The sequence below is a fragment of the Hibiscus syriacus genome, unplaced genomic scaffold (assembly GCF_006381635.1).
Source record: "Hibiscus syriacus cultivar Baekdansim isolate YM2019G1 unplaced genomic scaffold, ASM638163v2 tig00110893_pilon, whole genome shotgun sequence".
NCBI lineage: Eukaryota > Viridiplantae > Streptophyta > Magnoliopsida > Malvales > Malvaceae > Hibiscus > Hibiscus syriacus.
In genome coordinates, this window is record NW_024062901.1 from 5,828,757 (window position 1) to 5,850,013 (window position 21,257).

General features: G+C 35.8%; 1 protein-coding gene and 1 pseudogene across 2 annotated transcripts; one reads left to right on the forward strand and one right to left on the reverse strand.

Annotated features, from left to right (window-relative positions):
• Window positions 1-16,481, forward strand: LOC120145071 (U4/U6.U5 small nuclear ribonucleoprotein 27 kDa protein-like). Of its 2 annotated transcripts, XR_005518101.1 has the most exons (3): window positions 1-788; window positions 1,140-1,214; window positions 16,472-16,481. XR_005518101.1 is itself a non-coding variant. In XM_039158974.1 (2 exons), exon 1 carries the CDS (start codon window positions 130-132, stop codon window positions 757-759), a length of 630 nt encoding a protein of 209 aa, XP_039014905.1. In that variant the 5' UTR covers window positions 2-129; the 3' UTR covers window positions 760-790; window positions 1,142-1,213. The 2 variants fall into 2 exon arrangements, 1 of the variants encoding a protein (XP_039014905.1); XM_039158974.1 differs by lacking the exon at window positions 16,472-16,481 and having other exon boundaries at window positions 2-790; window positions 1,142-1,213.
• Window positions 3,537-21,257, reverse strand: part of LOC120145636 — a 25,002-nt pseudogene continuing 7,281 nt past the window's right edge.

A 21,257-nucleotide genomic window follows, 5' to 3' on the forward strand; every position in this document is an offset into this window, starting at 1 on the left:
CACCAATAAACTCAACCCTAGTTTAAGTTATTTTGTTCTAGTTGGAAAAATCACTGGGTTCTCCCGTTATTCTAATTCCCTTCGCTCACTGGGCGCCATCCCTTCCTTCAACCACCACCATCCTCTGCAATGTCAGACCGACGCGAGAGGGACCGAGACCGAGACCGAGACCGTGACCGCGATAGAGAACGCAGACGAGACCGAGATATTCGCGATCGAGACCGGGACCGAGACAGAGAGCGAGTCAGGGAACGGACGCGCAGCAAGAGATCTCGAACACCAGAGCGGACCCGATCTCGTCACACACGCTCTTCTACGCGTTCCCCTGACCGTGAACGCCGTTCACATTCCCGTTCTCATACGCGCTCCCCGGAACGCGCTTCCCACCGTCATCCCCGGCACCGAACACCATCGAACGAGCCCCCTAGGAAACGTCACCGCCACGAAAGCGAGGAAAGGGAGAAGGATAGGCAAAAGGCCGTGTCGGATTTTGTGGACGATACAGCTAGAGAGAAGCAGCAAAAGAAAGGAACCATTAATAATGAGAATGAGAATGGGGATGTGGATGCAGGAGAGGAGAATGAGATGGAGATGATGAAGAAGTTAGGGATTCCAGTTGGTTTTGATTCCACCAAAGGGAAACATGTACCTGGAGCTGATATCAGTGGAGTTAGGGCTGTGACTAAGCGGCAGCCCAGGCAGTATATGAATCGAAGAGGCGGGTTTAATCGTCCGTTGCCTGCCGAGCGCAACCGCTAGAATGGATTAGTGGATGAAAGCATTTTCAAGGTTAGGGTTTTTGCTATTGTGAATGCTAATTTGGGTTTCATAATTTCCCTTTTCCTGGGTTTTATTGCTTTCATGTTGTTCGCTTGTGGGTTTATTGAGCTCGGAATTGTTTGACTTATATTGTTCGATTTATAATTCATACTAGTCTTACTATATGTAATAATAATGTTGAAACTAACTAGCCCTAAGTTACTGTGAAACCTAAGTTGTTTCTCTACTGGTTTAGAATTCCTCTTTGTTTTAGAATAATTTAGGATTTAGAAGCTCAGAAACCCTACTACAACTTTGTGTATTTGGGTATATAGTATTTTTTTTTTAAAATTGACTATCCCAAGTTGCTCTTGCTTACCGGGTAGTCGTCTTCCTAGAACTGGGATTGGTCATCCATTTTGAGTGCTTATGGCATGAAAAACAAGGCCTATTTGGTACCAGAGACCTCAAACAACATTCCTCTTTGAAGATTTTAAAGCTTGACAAGTTAGCTCGAACGTTTAAGCAATGGATGTGCTTGATTTCTTTGATGCACCATGGTAAGGTATACCTTTTAAGATATAATAAAGGCAAGATTATTTGGAACCTAGTTTCCTTAGTGTAGGATGCGGACTCCCTCGCCAGTAGCTGTCTTTGTAGCCTATTTCTATTTTAATTCAATTTCCTTTTTTTTCAAGAACTTAGACCGGAAGTTGCCTTAAATCCTGTAGCCCAAGTAATCTAGAATATCCTAATTCCTTTATAATAATAAAAGGGATACCATAGCACAATATATATAACGACAATACAAAATAAAATACCTTGTTCCTTCCTGAATAGTCATTGTCTCTACGAGCTTATAGATGGCTTATTGGTATGTTGGGCTTAGCCTGGTGTTTCAGTCTTCAAATTTTCAACAACCATGTTGGAAATGAGCTCAATATATTATTCTAGCAGAAGCTTGCAATGAAGGAACAAGAAAAAATGAAAAATTGACAAGTCAAATAATATACATTACTTATACACCATGTTTCTTGGGCTTTCTTTTAACTTGAGTTTAGCAATGATAAATATGCATTAGGGATCAAAATCTAAGATTGCTTTCCATTTCCCAAATTTAATGGGAAGAATTTCCCCAAATGTAATCATGCTTGTCTTTGAGCATCAACCTAAAATTTCCCTTTTTACGTTAACACCATTGAATAGTACAGAAGGAGAACGTACTCGCAAAATATTAGCCTTCTAACTTTGTGGGTTCTCAAATTGCTTACACCTATTGATTGTTTTCTTTTTATGTTCAAGGTATATATACTGTTATTTATCATATTGAATGCATATGAAGTAGTTTTGATTTATCGTATTTTTTAAGGTACTCATGTTGGACATATCTCTGATGTCTCAAATTGGGTGAGATTCCCACTTCTGCGTTTGAGCAAAACAGCTCATGAATCCATTTTCAGTCTAAGCTAACAACCAATCACATGGATAAATATCATCTTGAATGTTTCTTGTAGGAAAAAGTATCATCTTGAATGCTCTATATAAGTTTGAGTAACATGGACTTCCTTTCTAGTTCACTCCGAGGGATTAACAAACTTAAGATTTTATTTTGTTACTTTGTTATATATATATATATATATATATATGGAGATGAATTGTAAATTCTATAGATTTAGATTTTAGAGTTATTTCTGGTATTTTACATTTATAGTAGGGTCTAGGTTCATACTTTGGTTCTCTTCCTATTTGGTCTTGTTTCCTATTTGTAGTGTAAAATTTTATTGTAGTCCTATGTGGACTAAGAGTCTGTATAAACCAATATACTCTCTCTATTAGGAGATATTTTTTTACCTGATAATTTCTAGTGTTGCACATTGTGGTTGTGTGATCCAATCAACTCTTAAGTGACTCACGTGGAACCTTTGGTTCTATTTCATCTTATTGTCTAATGCAAACAGAGTCCTAGATGTGAAGCTTAGGGATGTTCCCTCATATTCTCTTTTATTTGTTCAATTTTCTTTGCCGAGGGATTTGAAATAAATGATCTTATTAATTACTACTAATCTAACGCTTAATAAATGAGAATGTTCATCACTAGTTAGTTTGAATGTCTTAAAATACTACTTAATAAATTAAAATTACAAGCAATCTTATCAAATATAAAATTACTATGATGTAATGCAAAGGAATATGATTACATGATAGTGCGTGTCTACTTTCAAATATGTAACCATTTTTACAAGCAATCTTATCAAATATAAAATTACTATGATGTAATGCAAAGGAATATGATTAAATGATAGTGCGTGTCTACTTTCAAATATGTAACCATTTTTACAAGCAACCTTATCAAATATGATCACGTACACATTAGTCAAAGATGGCTCGACTCGAATTTAACTTTGAACTTTTGGGTTGAATTCTAACTCCTTTGTAGGCATATGCAACCATTTTTACCCAACCATCTGTATTATATAATGAATCAAAAAAAATATATATATATATATATATATACACACACACATATTATGTGATTATGTGAATAGAGGTACTTTAAATAAGACAACGTAGATCTCTCTCATTTACTAAAATAAAGAAAATGACTCAAAGGTCCTTTAATTTAACAAAAGAACCTGTGTTGGTCCTGTCAGCTCCTATGGTATGACCGTCGTTTCAGCCTCACTTGTTCATCATATTCCTTCTTCTGTTAATTCCAATTTTATGCCTTTGAAAAGTTTCTTTATCCACAGTTTTCTTGTGTATGTGAGTTGCTGAGCTCATTCCATGCCAAAAATTGTTATCTGGAACACTGAGAGGCTTGGCTTTGCAGTTTGATAGGAGAGACTGATGATTGTTCAATATTCCAGTTACCATATCCAGAAGATGAGTTCTCATCACCATTATCGTTACTTACGACCGGTGATGCAAATGGGAGCAAATTAGATTAACAGTTACCATATCCAGAAGATGAGTTCTCATCACCATTGTCGTTACTTACGACAACCAGTGATGCAAATGGGAGCAAATTAGTACTAACAGTGTCCTCTTGTTGCTGCTGCTGCTCCACATTACCATCACCATTGAGTAACCCCGTAGAATCTCCTCCATAAATTGAATTGTATCCACTACGACTGGCGAAACTGGATCTATCGTTTGATGTCTGATGAAGCATACAAGAGTTCTTGGCGGTGCTCAAGGAATTAGCACTGTTACTGAATCTGAGAACATTGGACCAGTAATTGGATTGGTCTTGCTTGATGGGAAATGCAATGCCTGATGTTGATACTGAAGAGTGATTTCGGTCCTCGTAGGTGCTCTTACTATCGGAAGCTGAATCAGAGCAGTTTATGGATTTGTTGCTTAGTCCTCCGATGGGAAGATTGCTGTTCGCAATGTTTTTTACGTCATAGTGACTCATGTCAAGATTCGTAACCTCGTTTAGACCTCTAAACTTGATTGCTGCAATATCGTAGGCTTCGGCTGCTTCTTCTTGGGTGCCTGCAGAACAAATATGTTCCGTTTTGCAGATTTTTTTCGTTTTAGAAAAAAAGAAACAAAAAAGAAGAAAGAACTCACTAAATGTGCCGAGATAGAGATCTTTGTTGCCTGCAACTCTTCCAATTCGTGCTTGACATCTACCATGTTGATAATGCCTGAGATATAAAGTTAAAAAGGCTAAATTGGGGCATAGCACCGATATAATCGAGATCCTATTCCTATATAATTAACAAACCAAAACGCTAAAACACAATGCGCACACACACCGAACCTTGTGACACCTCTGTAAATCGAAGCACCCTTAGAAAATCCACTACTTTTCCTGAAACACAGAATTGATCAAGAAGAAAGTGTAATCAAGCAACGAACTCTTGCCTAGTCATGCTCTTCATCTCTGCTAGTTCCTTCTCATAGTTAGAAATCTAACAATGAGAGATTTTAATACAAATATACGATGGAAAAGAAACAAAACAAAATGCAAAGCCAGAATCCGATAAACGGTGCGTACCGGAAAGTTTGTAATCGTGGTTGGACCCCAGTACTTGAGAGCCGCAAGATCATAAGCTCTCGTTGTTCTATCTTCCTTGTCATAGCCACCTAATTCGAAGAAGAAAAACGAAAACAGACGTTAAAATCTTCACAATAAGCTGAAGTCGACAATGATCAACACTATTGCAACCAGAAGTAATTATTGATGATGATCAAGAAGAATAGAAACTCACCTAAATACACCGGAAAGCCAATGATAGAATTTGAGCATCCATGGAAGTAATCATTCATGTACATGTCAAATCAAGAACCACCAAAAGCATATTTGTAACCCCCAGACCGATGTGGGTAACTGGATCCAATCCGGGAAGTCACATTAGGGCCACCGGAATGACCCGCTGTAAAAATGGTAGAAATTTTAAAACTTTTATTAAAACATGTAACTTATAAAATGATTTATCAGTATGCAGAAATAAAACAGATTTTCAAACTCGTATATAAAACAAAATACAATTACATGCCCCCTAATCAAATGTATCGTACTCTGCAAACAGCACCGGAAGAGCTCCCTTACTGAATTCGATAGCTGCAGTGGTACAATTCTTTTAACCTGCAATGGTGAGTAATAGAGTGAGCTTTGGAAAGCTCAGTAATACAGAACTACCAGATGATGCTGAAGAACATGCAGATACAATTAAACATATATTTCCTTATTGGTTTAGATATCTATAGATTTCTTTGGCTGAGCTGAGGTCCCATTGATATTTCAGGTATTAACAGATAGTATTCAATTCTGATGGAAAATATTTGGGATGTTTAGATTCAGGAGATCAGAATAGAATTTCTAGTGTGTTCCCGTAAAACCAGTAAAAAGATACAGATCTTTTAAAACATATATATGTATATATATACCCCCATCCTTTCACAATCTGTTTGTGTAGGTTCCCCAGAACCATACACCCAACCCACACAACCTGTAAGGCCCTGAGCACAAAACCAAGGAACCTGCAGAAATACTTCCTTCAATAATACCCCCCAATTAAAACATTTTCCGTCCGTAAACGGAGATATCAGAAATCAAAACAGAATTCAGAACATATATCATAACAGAATCCAGATCAGAAATCATAACAGAATTCAGGTAATGTATCAGAACAGAATTCAAGTCAGAAATCAGATAAAATATTTATATGATTAGGGAACACACCATAGTTTACAGATATTATTCAGAGGTACTGGATAATCTTAGCAGACAAAAACACGGATCTTCAGTATACCGATAAAATGTCAGAATTTAGAATCACTATTGAAAAAGTTCAATAACTGACGGAATCATCAGTTATTCAGAATGAGACTTGAGCTGATAAGGAAGAATTGAAGGTTCAGGACATTTACAATCTATGTCGATTGATCGGATTATCGAACGACTCTTAGATGAATAGTTCCCAGAACTAATACTTATCGACTGGTCAATTCGTTGTCCTTCCAGGGTATTTACACTTTAATACAAAAAATTCTTATCCATAGATCATCTTCAGAATCATCACTGAATATATCTTCCAATGTCTTTATTTCATTTTCACGCTTTCACTATATCATGAAATGCTGACGTGTTTGATTTGTAGTTCATGATCCATAAGAACATTACATCATGTATGTTTATTAACGTTTCCAGACTCATCCAAATCACTTACTTAATCCATAGTCCTTGAGGTTACTTAATTCATTTAGTAGTCAAGTCCATTCCAGTTACTTCTGAGTTCTCCAAGGTAATCCAAACGTTTCTAAATTTCATATACATATTGTACTTCTGTTCCATTCAATTTGATCTTCGTGGTTGATTTGTCTAACGAATATCCATTTCTTATTACCGAATGCGATCTAGAGTTGAGTTGAGCTGAGTACTTTCAAAATTATCATCGAACCACACTTGAGAAGACGAACACACCTTCAACTGATACCTATGTCGTTCAGGTACTGACATATCATTACGGTTGATCGACTCACTTAAGTTATTCCATAACTTCTAAAAGTAGTCCAACACCTATGCTTATTTGGATTCCTTAATTAATCCAAGACATTTACTTAATATAGGCCATAAGGGTATTTTGGTAATTTTGGTGTTCAGTTTTATTCCATTCATTTCAGAGCTCAAGGATATCCAATCATTCCTGAGCTTGGTGATATTCTTGAATCATTTCTATTACAGGGGTATTTTGGTCATTTTACAGATTTACGGTATTTCAATCTTTTCCTTCAATTCGGTCTTATTATTTAATTCCAATTTATTATCTATTTCAGCCCCTTCGAACAATTATGATAAAAGAACACCCTCCGATAAATTGTTCTTTAGGTATTTACTCATAACCCGAATATTTTTAGGTCAAGTGCCTTTTCAGATTTTTACCAACGGAATATCAGGAAATTTTCTGCACTAAGTCAAGATCTTAACAATCAAATCCGTATTTGATCGAGTTAAGTACAAATCTTCAAAGTACTCTCATTTAGGGTCAACTCGAACTATTTTACCTCTCATGGGCATTTTCGTAATTTCTTAACCAGATAATTTCGATATTAGCTCTTAACAAAAATAATTATAATTTAAAGATCCTATGATCAATTGCTTTCCCGAACATTCTCTGATCTTGAAATTATTCCTTAACAAACTTCTAGTATCTTGTGCAAACCCCTTTTTGGCGTTAAAAATTAGTTATCCAAATTTTCTAAACAAAACTATCATTTCTTATGCACATCTGTAAATATATCAGATCAATATATCTTTTCAGAGTTATTAACCAACTTTCAGGGACAAAATTCTTGTCATCCTACAACATAAAGGTATTTTCGTAATTTTACCCTACTGGAGTATTCTCATAATTTCCCATCCAAGTACCTTTAAAATTTAACCTTTGATGATATAAAATATAAGTTACAAATTCATGGCTGATTTCTTTATCACTAATCACAAACTTGTAATTTAATCTTAAAAATTCCTTAATCTCTTATATTAGTCATTCGATCCGTATTCAGTTACATAATTTCTACCACATTCATATCGAGTGTATAAATTATTCAACTCCACAAAAGTGACCAATATTATCTTATTCATGCATTTATCAATATCAACATGTTTCATAAAGCATAAAGAGGTAGTAAAGTATTACCTCGATTTCCGTGTCATATTGATCTACCATAAAAATTCCATTCGAACGCACTCGATCTTGAAATCAACTTCAAATAATTCCTCAAATACATAACAATATAAATTTTATGAAAAACGGGACTTAATTCAGAAAAACGAATCGAATCGGGTGATTAATCAGTGAAAAACAGCTTACCAACTCAATTCCTAACTTCCAATCTTTTTCTCAAGAACCCGAACCTTCAAATATGCGAACCCAAATCTAAAATAAATTTCCTCCCCATAAAAATAACTTATTAAAATCTAAATAATAATTTGAGGACTCAATTGGTAAAATTGAAAACTAATGGTGCCATCACAATAGTTAATTACTTAAATTAGTGACTAAATTAATCTTGTAAAAACTATTATGTCATAACTATAATCACTTGGAAACTAAGAGACAAGGTAAAGATCTCACCAAACTTGGATGACATACCTTGTGATTTACCCCTTTTTGCATGATATCAATAATTCCCTTCAACCCACGTGCTTTGCTATTTCTTCACTTCAGACTCCCTTTCACGCATACTTTCTTTACTTGTTTCTTCATTTATTATTATTATTTTTATTCTTTTTCCCTTCTTCACCCGTGAGCTCTCACATAATAGGCATGGATGCTTCATCATTCGGCCGACTACCGTAAACACTTACTTCCAGAAACATGGAGGAAACTTGATCTATAACATGACAAGTATCTGTCGTGAAAGAAGATGTTGCTTATGAAGCTGCTGTACAGGCTCGTCGAGGGCTTCTCAAACTGAAGAATCACACTCTCAGCATGTGTTCGCATCACAGGTACTCGGATACATGTGGCAGTGAATTTAACATTCATGTCATTCCAGATTTTCCTTGTTTCTTTTACCATTTTTATTTCTACTACGTTATATCCATTCTCAAGAACTGGGGCATTATGTGAGAACAAATTAAAAGCATAGTATTGCTTAAAGATATTACAAGTTGGTGGTTTCCCTTCCAAGACCATGTGAAGATATTAATTTTTTTATCCATATTATTATTATTAATATTATTATTATTATTATTATTATTATTACTATTACTATTATTATTATTATTATTATTATTATTATTATTATTATTATCATTATTATTATTATTATTAAATATATATTAAACATATATATATAAATAATAATTACAGACCAATTACAACTGGACCGGCCCAGTTACAAACAAACCAGAACCGGTCCAAATCAAACCAGAAACCCTAAACATTTGGGTTTCCAGTTAGGGTTTCCTAACCCTAATCTAAACCAGCCGCCTCAGCTTGCTGCCGTTGGATCTGGCAAGATCCAACGGTCCAGATGGCTCCAGAGGGAAACCCTAGGGTTTGATACCCTAGGGCCACGCGGCGCCGCCCCAGTTTCCACGCGGCTGCCGACACTTTCTCGCCGCCTCCGCCGCTGCCACGTCCCAAATGAAGACTCCAGAAGATCAACGCCAACCGTCCATGCCATGGCTACGGGGGTGAGTCACCACTGGTAGTCCGGTGACTCACCGAGACCCCATCTTCGGACTGGTCCGATGGCCACACCGGTGGTGGCTATAAAAGCCACCACCCCAACCTGAAAAAAAAAAGGAGACGGAGACAGAGAAGGAAGGAGGAAAGACAGAGAACACAGAGACAGAGAGAGACAAAACAGAAAAAAAATATATACATACTACCAACGATCTCAGCAGCAAAGCAACAAAAAAAAGAAGGAAAAAGGAAGAAAAGAAACTTACCGAGGAAGCTCCGACCACCGGATCTCACCGGAACCTTCGAAACACCGAAGGTACTTTTGTAGATTCGCTCCGATTGGGAGCTTTTTTAGGAGGAAATAACACCGGAACCGTCCTTAGGACGGTCCGATCTATCTGTTAGTGTAAAAATATTTTTTTCCGGCCACCGGATGCGGTGGCCGGCGGTTGCATTCACGGCGGCACACGGTGGCCGACCGGTGACCGGCTTCCCTCCGATGAGGGCTTCCCGGTTTTGGGCCATATATAGGCCTTCCCGAACGACGTCGTTTCGGGAAGGACTATGCGCGTAATTATAGAATAGTTAAACCCCGTCCGCAGTCCTCCCATCTTGTAAACTTTACATTTTAGTCACTAAATTGAATTTATAATAATTTTAATTTGATCTCGAAATTTTATTTTTATTCATTTTAGTCTTTTTTATTAAAATAATATATTTAGGATAAATAACATATTTAATCCCTTAATTTTAATAAATAATATTTTAATCCTTAGTTTATATTTTTAATTTATTTTATTATAATATCCGAATTTTAGATAATTTTATTTTAGTCACTAAATAAATAAAATAAAGAAATAACATGTTTAATCCCTAATACTTTGATTAATATTGAATTAAGTTTTAAATTTTACTATAATTTAGTCATTTAATTTATAAGTTTTCATTTATTTTATTGCTTTTAAAATATATTGTTTTAGTGGTATTTTTATTGTTTTAATTTTATTTGTTTATATTTTTAAATATTTTTATGTATTCATAAATATATATATAATAATAAATCTGGAATAAATTTTTTAATGTTTATTTTTAATATCGAAGAAAATGACAGTCTTAATACAACTGGATGTCCTATTCTGATTTTTTTAAACAATATTATTTAAATTAATATTTATCAATATCAAAGAAAAGAGCTGTCTTAAGGCACCTAGAAGTTCTTTTCTGATATTTTTAAATAAATAAATATTTTTTTATATAATTTTGAAATAATAGGATTATAAATTAAATATATTTTTGAATTTTTATAATTTTAATAATAGAGACAATTTATAATTAAAAAGTACCAATTTTGGGCGTTGTAGGGGTGCTAATCCTTCCCTAAACGTAACCGACCACGAATCCCTTTTTATTATTAAGAACAAATTTTTGGTTATAAAACGCAGATCAGTTCATTTTTTTAATTGATGTTTTTTTTTAAAAACTCTTTTAAAAGAAAATTTTTTAGGTATTCGACCTACCTGATCCAAAAGGTCGATGGCGACTCACAAATTATTTTCAAAATTATTTATTCACATCAATTTCCCCGCCAAATTTAATATTTCGTGCCCGGACGAAAACCGGTTACGACAGCTTGGCGACTCTGCTGGGGACCGGTCAATCTTTTAAAATCAATTATAAATTTTCTCTATTAATTATAAATTAAAAATTCATATATTTAATTTTTAATTCTTTCTTTTCAAAATTTTTATATATACTTATTATTTTCATAGTATTTATATATTTTCTTATTAATATTTCATTTTATTTGCAAATATTTTATTTCATTATTTATTTTTTTTTCTGTTAGAGGTTTGAACATTTCTCCTCACACACAACACTTGCATTGCATAACATAAAGCTCTATAATTGAGTTTGTCCCTTTTAAGTGGGAGTGAAAGCGACGTCTTCGTGAGAATTTATTCTCCGTGTCAGACCTAGCAAGTAACTTTCGGGGTTCATATGCTCTATGTCTTCGTGAGAATTTATTCTCCGTGTCAGGTATAGAGAAATGTATCCCCTCGAATTGAACTCGATCCACTTTAGTCTGTGATGGACTAGGATTGAGGGTTAGCAACCCAAGGGGGCACTAACAAGGACAATTCGGGTACCTTGATTCTTAGATCTGAAACCTTGCATATAAAAAAAAACCTTAGAAACTCTTCCGATCAGAAGTCATGCCGAAATTTTGTCCAAAATAGGTGTACACACAGGAGAAATGAATTCTGACTTTCCTGTTAATTTATTTATTGTTTAAATTACATGTTTATTTAAATTATTTAAATTTAGAAAGGCATGTTTAAATAAAGAATATTTATGTAAATGTTATTATTAAATTTCTTTATTATGTAAACTAATTTATTTTCTTTTTGTGTGTTCTTTATTTTTCTGTTTGCATTGCATCATACAGGATAAAAGACATTGATCCTTGTGTTAATTGTCTCATTGGAAAGCCTTCATCTATGGATAAAAAGTGTTCAAATCAAGTAATTCTAAACTCCGAAGTACGACAGTGGGCTGAGGACTTACAAAGACAAGAAGGAGATAGTCTGCAGGATGATTATGTATCTGACTTGGCCAGTTATGCTCCAGTTTCACTAAAAAGAAATGATACGCAAGATTTGCGAAGCATTTGGGAAAGTTGGGATTCAAACAAAAAATTGCAGTTTTATCAGACTTATGGAGACATCCCATATTTGCTCTATGTTGAAGTTGATGATGAATTACTCAGAGCCCTAATTCAATTCTGGAATCCAGGGTACACTTGCTTCACTCTCAATAAGGAAGACTTGGTCCCTACTATTGAAGAATACACAACTTTTCTACATATAGATGGGGTTTTGGAGAATCGAATCTATTCAAAGTCAATTAAAACTCAACCCTTTCGAGTTAAATTAGCAAAGATTGCCGGGGTACGAGAAGAATGGGTAGCATCCCGTACAAAACAAAAAGGCGAAAGCGAAGGCATTGCTTGGACCAACATTAGAGAACTTATTCAGAGCCATCCAGACTCTAAAGTACGATTCGATTTATTTGCTCTGGGTATATATGGTATGGTCATCTTCCCAAAAGTATTGGGATATGTTGAAGCTGCAGTGGTAGATTTGTTTGAACAGCTACCGAAAAAGATTAATCCTGCTTCTGCAATCCTAGCAGAGACCTTCAGATCGTTAAATGCTTGTAGAAAGTTAGGAGGTGGACGATTCTCAGGGTGTATCCAGTTGTTATATGTTTGGATCCGTAGCCATTTCTGGAGGACAGAAAAGATTTCATACCGACGTTTTAATACGGATTACTCACCATTAAAAGAATTTCTGGAGCAGGAATGGCCGAAAGAAATTAAGAAAGATATGTGGATTAATGCCTTTCGAAATCTGCAAAGCAATGACGTTGTTTGGCGCGCCCCGTGGCAAATCCAAAGGGAATTCTTTTACAGATGTGGTGATTACAATTGGATAATGCTGCTTGGATTATGGGGAGGAATTGGATATGCACCACTTCTGGTCATAAGACAGTATGAAGGTCGTCAATTTGTACCTGTCACTGCTGGATTACAGTCATCTGAGTTCGCATTCCACAGCAAAAATTATAAAAGGAACATCATGGAAGCCGTTACAGCTTGGAAAACAACTTTTTGTATCCGAGCTAAAGCAGCAAAAGAAATGCTAACTCCTGATTATGAAGAATGGAGATCTGTCAGAAAAAATGAAAATATTCCTCTACCAGATCAAAATGAGGATATCTCTATGGAAGATCACATTAAGGTGGTTCCATCAGAGATTGAAATCTTGAGAGTTGAGTTTGAAGCAGAAAGAGAAGGTTGGTCGAAAGAGTTAGAGCAAATGAGACAAGATAAAGCTATGTTGGAGGTTGACATTGACTTTCATTCATCACAATGTGCAATGTTGAGAAAAGATAAAGAAAAAGGTGAGGATGAATACAGAGCCTTACAGAAAAATTACCAGGAGTTATATAAATCCCGAAAAGCATTAGGACCCAGCCAATCGACGGTACAGATGACCAGAGAATTGAATATCGAGAAAAGACGAGTTGAAGATCTGAAAGGAAAGAATAGCCGTCTACTCAAAAGCCTTGAGAAAGGAAAGCAAAAAATGGAAGATTATGAGGTCGACAGAAGAGAGCGAATTATAAAACACAAGGCTGAACACCGCGAGATCATGAATGAAATGCATAGAGAAAGGGATCGAGCCAAAGATTTAGAAGAGATGAAGAATGACATTTTTAATAAGTTTGAAGGTGAGAAAAATAGCATGTTCAAGGGATTTGAATCTGAAATGAACCAGTTGATTGCTGAACTTGAAGTCAGAGGCCAAAAGATGGAAGAATCCAATATTGAAAAGGAAAAATGGGAATTAGAAAGAAAACATTTCAACACCAGACTTGAGGTAGAGCAGGAAGTGGCTAGCAATTGGATGCAAAGATGCAGAAACAAAGATGTTCAAATCCAGAAGCTTAATCAAAGAACGCAAGAAGCACGAACAAAACTTGAAGAGGATCTGAATCAGTCTAGAAACAAAAACTCAGAGTTTAATGCTTACATTTTGCAACTTGAAGAATCATTGTTTCAAGAAAAGGTTCGTCTAGGACCTAATGATCTCAAAGAAAGTAATGAAGAAAATGCTTCACTGCGAAGACGCATTAGAGATCTTGAAAAAATTCTACACAATTGTCAAGTCAGAATCACTGAGTTAGAGCAAACTCTTGAAGGAACGAATGAACAATGGCAAAAGTCAACTGAGTTCTATGTCGAAAGAAGTGAAGAAAGAAGCAATATGGTGTTCGAGGCCATGGTACAAATGAGCGAAGTTGCTAGATATGTTGGGGAACTAGCTGTTGAAGCCAAAATAATTGAGCATCACGTTGATCCAGTTTCTAAGTGCGGAAAGAAGGTGTCATGGTTAATGAAAGAAATTATAGAGCTTAATAGGAAAGCTACGCCTTATCTGTAGTTATGAACTATTATAAAGAAACTTTTGTATGCCGATGAAAGTTGTTCTATGACAGTTAACTTTTTGGGATCAATGTTTTTTACATACATGCATTTTGCATACATTCATCATTCATTTCATAATTTTCGCTATGAATTATTATTTTATTAAGTTAAAATTCATTAATTAAAATTTGAAAAAATAATATTAAAAGATTTTTCAATCGCAGTTACTCTGGCCAAAAGAGAAATACTACATCACTACGGTACTAGACAAGCTACTAAGAGAATTATGGAGGATAAAATATAGCGTATTGAGGAACAGCATCATAAAGAACAAGAAGAAATGAGAATGAAGTTGGAAAAAATTGAAGCTAGTATTGCAAATTCACAAGACAGTATGATGAAGAAAATAGAGGATATGTTTAAAAGGCAGGCTATTATTGGAAAAATGCCTGAAAATCCTGTATCTTTTGATCAAGAATCTATGTATCCTCTAGGTTTTCCACCAGAACCAATTTATCATTCTGTTACTACACCTATACAAATCAATGCTCGTACATCTGCATTACAAGAAGTCAAACCACATGAAGATCAACAAGTGGATCCTGCATCTTCAAGCAAAAATCCGCTTATATCAGATGTGAAAATAGGGGATCTTAATACTGATCATTTGATCCCGGATTTGAATGAGCTGAATGAGAAACAAAAAAGTAAATGAAGAACTGACCAGACAGATCAAGAACTTAGAAGAACGAATGAAATCCGTGGAAATAACTGAATCATTCTATGGGTTTGATGCTAGTGAGTTGAGTTTGGTTCCAGACCTAATCCTCCCCATCAAGTTCAAAGCTCCCGAATTTGATAAATATGATGGTACTACATGCCCTTCATCCCACATTACTATGTTTTGTCGAAGAATGGCAGGATATGTGAAGGACGAGAAATTGTTAATTCACTGCTTTCAGGATAGTTTGACAGGACCGGCTTTAAAATGGTATACTCAATTGACCAAAGCCAACATTAGATCCTGGAAAGATTTGGCTAAAGCATTTTTTAGAGCAGTATCGCCATGTAACAGACATGGTTCCTGATAGATGGACTCTCCAAAATTTGGAGAAAAAGAATAATGAAACATTCAGACAGTATGCCCAGAGATGGCGTGACACTGCGGCTCAAGTTCAACCACCTTTGTCAGAAAAAGAGGCCACAGTAATATTTGTTCATACCTTGAAGGCTCCTTATTTAAATCATCTAATGGGGAATGCAACCAGAAATTTTGCAGATTTGGTCATTTCTGGAGAAATCATTGAAAATGTCTTGAAAAGTGGCAAGATTGAATCGAATGATGGGTCTAGTTCCAAAAGACCTACATACCGGAAAAAGGAGAATGAAGTCAACAATGCAAATTCTTACAGCAAGGATTCATCGAAAAGTGTTACAATAACCCAGCCAAGGGTTAAGAAAGAGGAAACAAACACTAATCGAGCAGAGTCCAAAGGATCTCGAAAGGAAAATGAAAGGTTGTCTTTTACACCTTTACCAGTACCGTATGCAGAGATCTATGATTCGCTGTTAAAAGCAGATGTTATACGGCCTTATCCCTTGGTTCCCATGCAACCACCATTCCCTCCTTGGTATGATACAAAGGCACACTGTGTTTACCATGAAGGAATTACGGGTCATTCCATTGAAAACTGTTTAGCATTCAAAAGGGTGGTTCAAAATTTGATCAACACTGGGAAGTTGGAATTCAATACATCATCTGCATCAAATCATCCATTGCCAAATCATGGAGATAAAAACGTAAATGCAATTCAGGAAGAGAACAGAAAGAAAGCAAAGACTGATATTTCTGAAATTAAATCTCCGTTTGTTTGGGTATTCCAACAACTCTCTTTAGCCGGTATAATCCCACAACAATTCAAGCCAAAGCAGAATGAAGGCAAGAATTATTGTGAATATCATCAGGAGAAAGGGCATAAAATTCAACTATGTCCTGAGTTTAGGAATTTGGTGCAAAAATTGATGAACAACAGAGAAATAGAATTCTTTGAAGAAGAACCAAGGAAAAAAGAAGATGATGTTTGCTCATCAGAGGATTCTAAACCAAGTCAAAGAATAAATGATCCTGTGATCATTAATGTGAAATCATCTACGGCGATTCCTGCACCAATAAAGCCGAAAGTAGTTATTACCACTCCTTTACCATTTCCATACAAAGATACCCGCAGGGTACCTTGGAATTATACTACCAATGTTTCAATGGTAGGAGGACCTGTTTCTTTAGAAAAAACAGAAGAGAAAATACAAAGCCTGAGTACAACATCGACGTCTGAAGCAGTGAGCGAGGTCGGTTTCTTTACAAGAAGTGGGAGATGTTACTCTCCCGAAACATCCAATGCTCCAGAACAAGTGAAAGCAAAAGGAAAAGCCATGGCAATACCTCAGAAGGTATTTGAGGATGAATCCCTTCCAGCATTCAATGAGCCTGTGACAGAAAAACAAGCTCAAGAATTTTTGAAATTCCTGAAACATAGTGAGTATAATGTGGTTGAACAACTACACAAACAACAAGCGAGAATTTCTATTCTTGATCTATTGATGAATTCAGAAGCGCATAGAAATGCTTTGATGAAAATTCTCAATCAAACATTTATCCCCGAAGATATATCCCTCAATAAACTTGATAGAATTGTGGGACATATAGCCGCTGACAATTACATAACGTTCACGGATGATGAAATACCGGAAGGCGGAATGGGGTCAGTAAAAGCTTTGAACATCACGACACATTGTCATGGTCATGTGTTACCAGGAGTATTGATTGACAATGGATCCGCTCTCAACTTGATGCCTCTAGTTACACTTCAAAGAATGCCTCTGGATCAATCACACATGAAGAGTTATCAGAATGTGGTACGAGCATTTGATGGTACTCAAAAGAAGTGCTTGGGAAAATGGAAATCGTTGTTAATCGGCCCAGTCATGTACAATATTGACTTTGTGGTGATGGACATCCACCCCACATATAATTGTTTATTAGGGAGGCCATGGATTCATTCAGCAGGAGCCGTTCCTTCTTCATTACATCAGAAATTGAAATTTGTTGTTGAGGGACAACTAATATGCGTTAGTGCTGAAGAAGAAATCATTGCGTCTGTAACAAGCGATGTTCCATATATCAACACCAATGATGATGCTCTTGAATGCTCTTTCCGAGCTCTTGAATTTGTAAATGCAACCTTTATTGCAGAAGGAAGTAAAATTCCATATCCCAGATTGTCTGATTGCACCAAGATGACGCTACGACAAACTTTAGGCATCGGAGCTAAAGCTGGGAAAGGTCTAGGAAAGAATCTTCAAGGGATTTCAATTCCTATCAGTATAAAGATGAAAAAAGACCGTTTTGGGCTAGGGTTTAAGCCCAATCTTCAGCAAAAGAACAAAGAGATGAAAAGAAGATGTGAAGAGAGAAAGGCAAAATTGAAAATGGGAGAAATCCTTTGGGAACACATGTCATTCCCACAGTTGAAGACCATATTCAGATCAGGGGGAACAATTAATGTAGAGCAGCAGCTTGTTGAAGCCTTTAAAGAAGAAAAGTTGACGAAAGATCAAGACATAGTTGAAAAAGCTATGAATGGATTATTTATCAACATGATCATGAATGACAACAAGACTGGCAAGTACTTGGATAGGATTCGCCCATGTTTTCCTGGAGAAACACTCACCAATTGGACCGCTGAAGATCTTCCTATAGTTTTTAATATTAATACAGAGTAATATTCAGAACTAATCTTTATGTTTAGCTCAAAAATATGAAAACTTTTGTTATCTTGTAAAAGAAATTATGTTAAATATAAGAATTTTCTTTAAAATTTTCAGATGGCAATCATTCTTTACATTTTATTACATTTTTACATTTCATAAATTTACTATATTCTTTCGGAAATATGTCCGACTTAAATTTGCAGGTGTCACCGTGTTAATAGCATGTGTATTCCTAAATTTAATCCAGTGATAAATTTAGAGCATCCTATATGTCTGGAAGAAATCAATGGTTGTGAGGATGAACTGGAATGTGATATTCCTACTGAACTATTAAGATTGGTAGAAAAAGAAGACAAACAAATTCTACCCCACAAAGAAGAGGTTGAGACTGTGAATTTGGGAACAGATGAAGAAATAAAAGAGGTGAAAATTGGTACCACTCTGACAGTCCAGATAAAACAAGAATTGATAAATCTCCTTCAAGAGTTCAAAGATATCTTTGCATGGTCTTATCAAGATATGCCCAGTTTAAGCACAGATATAGTAATACACAAGCTTCCAATAAATCCAGAATATAAACCAATCCAACAAAAGCTCAGACGAATGAGGCCAGAAATGTTGTTGCAAATCAAAGAAGAAGTGATGAAACAAATCAATGCAGGTTTCCTACAGGCATCTAAATACCCAGAATGGGTAGCCAACATTGTTCCCGTACCAAAGAAAAATGGGAAAGTTCGAATGTGTGTGGATTACAGAGATCTCAACAAAGCTAGTCCGAAAGATAGCTTTCCCTTACCCCACATAGACACATTGGTGGACAATACTGCAGGGCATGCATGGTTTTCATTTATGGATGGATTTTCAGGATATAATCAGATAAAAATGAATCCTGAAGACATGGAAAAAACAACATTCATAACCATGTGGGGCACATTCTGTTATAAAGTGATGCCATTTGGATTGAAAAATGCAGGGGCAACGTATCAAAGAGCCATGGTAACTTTGTTTCATGACATGATGCACAAAGAGATTGAAGTATATGTAGATGACATGATTGCCAAATCCCGGACTGAAGAAGAACATATTCAAAATCTGAGAAAGCTTTTCCAGAGATTGAGGAGATATCAATTAAAGCTCAACCCCGCTAAATGCACTTTTGGGGTAACTTCTGGAAAACTTTTGGGATTTGTGGTCAGCAAAAAAGGAATCGAGATTGATCCAGATAAAGTAAAAGCAATTCAAGATCTTCCACCACCCAATACAAAAAAAGAAGTTCGAGGATTTTTGGGAAGATTAAATTATATATCTCGGTTCATTTCTCAATTAACTGACAAATGTGATCCAGTGTTCAAATTACTTCGAAAGAACAATCCTGAAGTCTGGAATGAAGAATGTCAAGAAACTTTGGATATTATTAAGAAATATTTATCCAATGCCCCCATTTTAGTATCACCAATGCCTGATAGACCATTAATTCTCTACTTGACGGTCTTCGAAAATTCGATGGGATGTGTACTAGGACAGCATGATGAATCTGGAAGAAAAGAAAAAGCTATTTATTATCTGAGCAAGAAATTTAATGATTGTGAAATTCGATATCCACCAATACAAAAATTATGTTGTGCCTTGGTGTGGACTACTCGAAGACTCAGACAATATATGTTATACCATACTACTTGGTTGATATCAAAACTTGATCCTTTGAAATTCTTAATGGAATCACCAGCTTTGACAGGCAGAATGGCTAGATGGCAGATGTTATTATCTGAGTTTGATATTATATATATGTCAACCAAAAAGCGATAACAGGAAGTGTCATAGCTGATTTTCTGGCCAGTCGTGTATCAAATGATTATCAGCCTTTGAACTTCAATTTTCCCCGATGAAGATCTGTTGTGCATATCCATGAATGAAGAAGTCAGAACAAATGATGAATTTGCAGCTTGGAAGCTTTATTTTGACGGAGCATCTAATGCTTTGGGACGAGGAATCGGGGCAGTGTTGATTTCTCCAGAAAATGTTTATTATCCCTTTACGAGTAGACTGGAGTTCTTTTGCACCAATAACATGGCGGAATATGAAGCTTGTGTCATGGGATTGAAAGCAGCTATAGAAAGAAAAATCAAATTTCTCAAGATATATGGAGATTCATCTTTGGTGGTGTATCAATTGCGAGGAGAATGGGAAACAAAAGATCCCAAATTATTGGAATACCGAAATTTTACACTCGAATTAGTGAAAGAATTTGAGAAAGTTACCTTCAATTATCTCCCTCGAGAAGAAAATCAAATGGCAGATGCTTTGGCTACATTAGCTGCTATGTTTCAAGCAACTAAGAAGGTTGATATGATGCCAATCAAAATGCAAGTATATGAAATTCCTGCACATTGTTATAGTGTGGAAGAAGAGGTAGATGGTAAACCATGGTATCATGATATTCTGCAATATATCAAAAATCAAAGTTATCCACCAAATGCATCGGAAATTGATAAAAGAACCTTGAGAAGAATGGCTGCTGGATATTTTCTTGATGGCGAGATTATGTATAGAAGAAGCAATGATCAAATGCTATTGAGATGTTTAAATACCAGCGAAGCTCGAAACGTCATTGAAGAAGTACACAGTGGAATATGTGGAACACATGCAAATGGTCTTTCCATGGCCAGAAAAATAATGAGATATGGATACTATTGGGCTACTATGTACACAGATTGCATTGATTATGCAAGGAAATGTCATAAATGCCAAATATATGCAGACAAGATTCATGTACCCCCATCTCCTTTACATGTAATGACAGCACCCTGGCCATTTTCTATGTGGGGAATAGATGTCATTGGAGCAATCACACCAAAAGCATCGAATGGACATTGCTTCATCCTTGTGGCAATTGGTTATTTTACCAAATGGGTTGAAGCTTCTTCATATGCCAATATTAAGAGGTCCACAGTCTGTAAATTCATAAAGAAAGAGATAGTTTGCCGGTATGGCCTACCAGAAAGGATCATTACAGATAATGCTCTGAACCTGAACAACAAAATAATGACCGAACTTTGTGCACAGTTTAAGATCAAACATTCAAATTCAGTGGC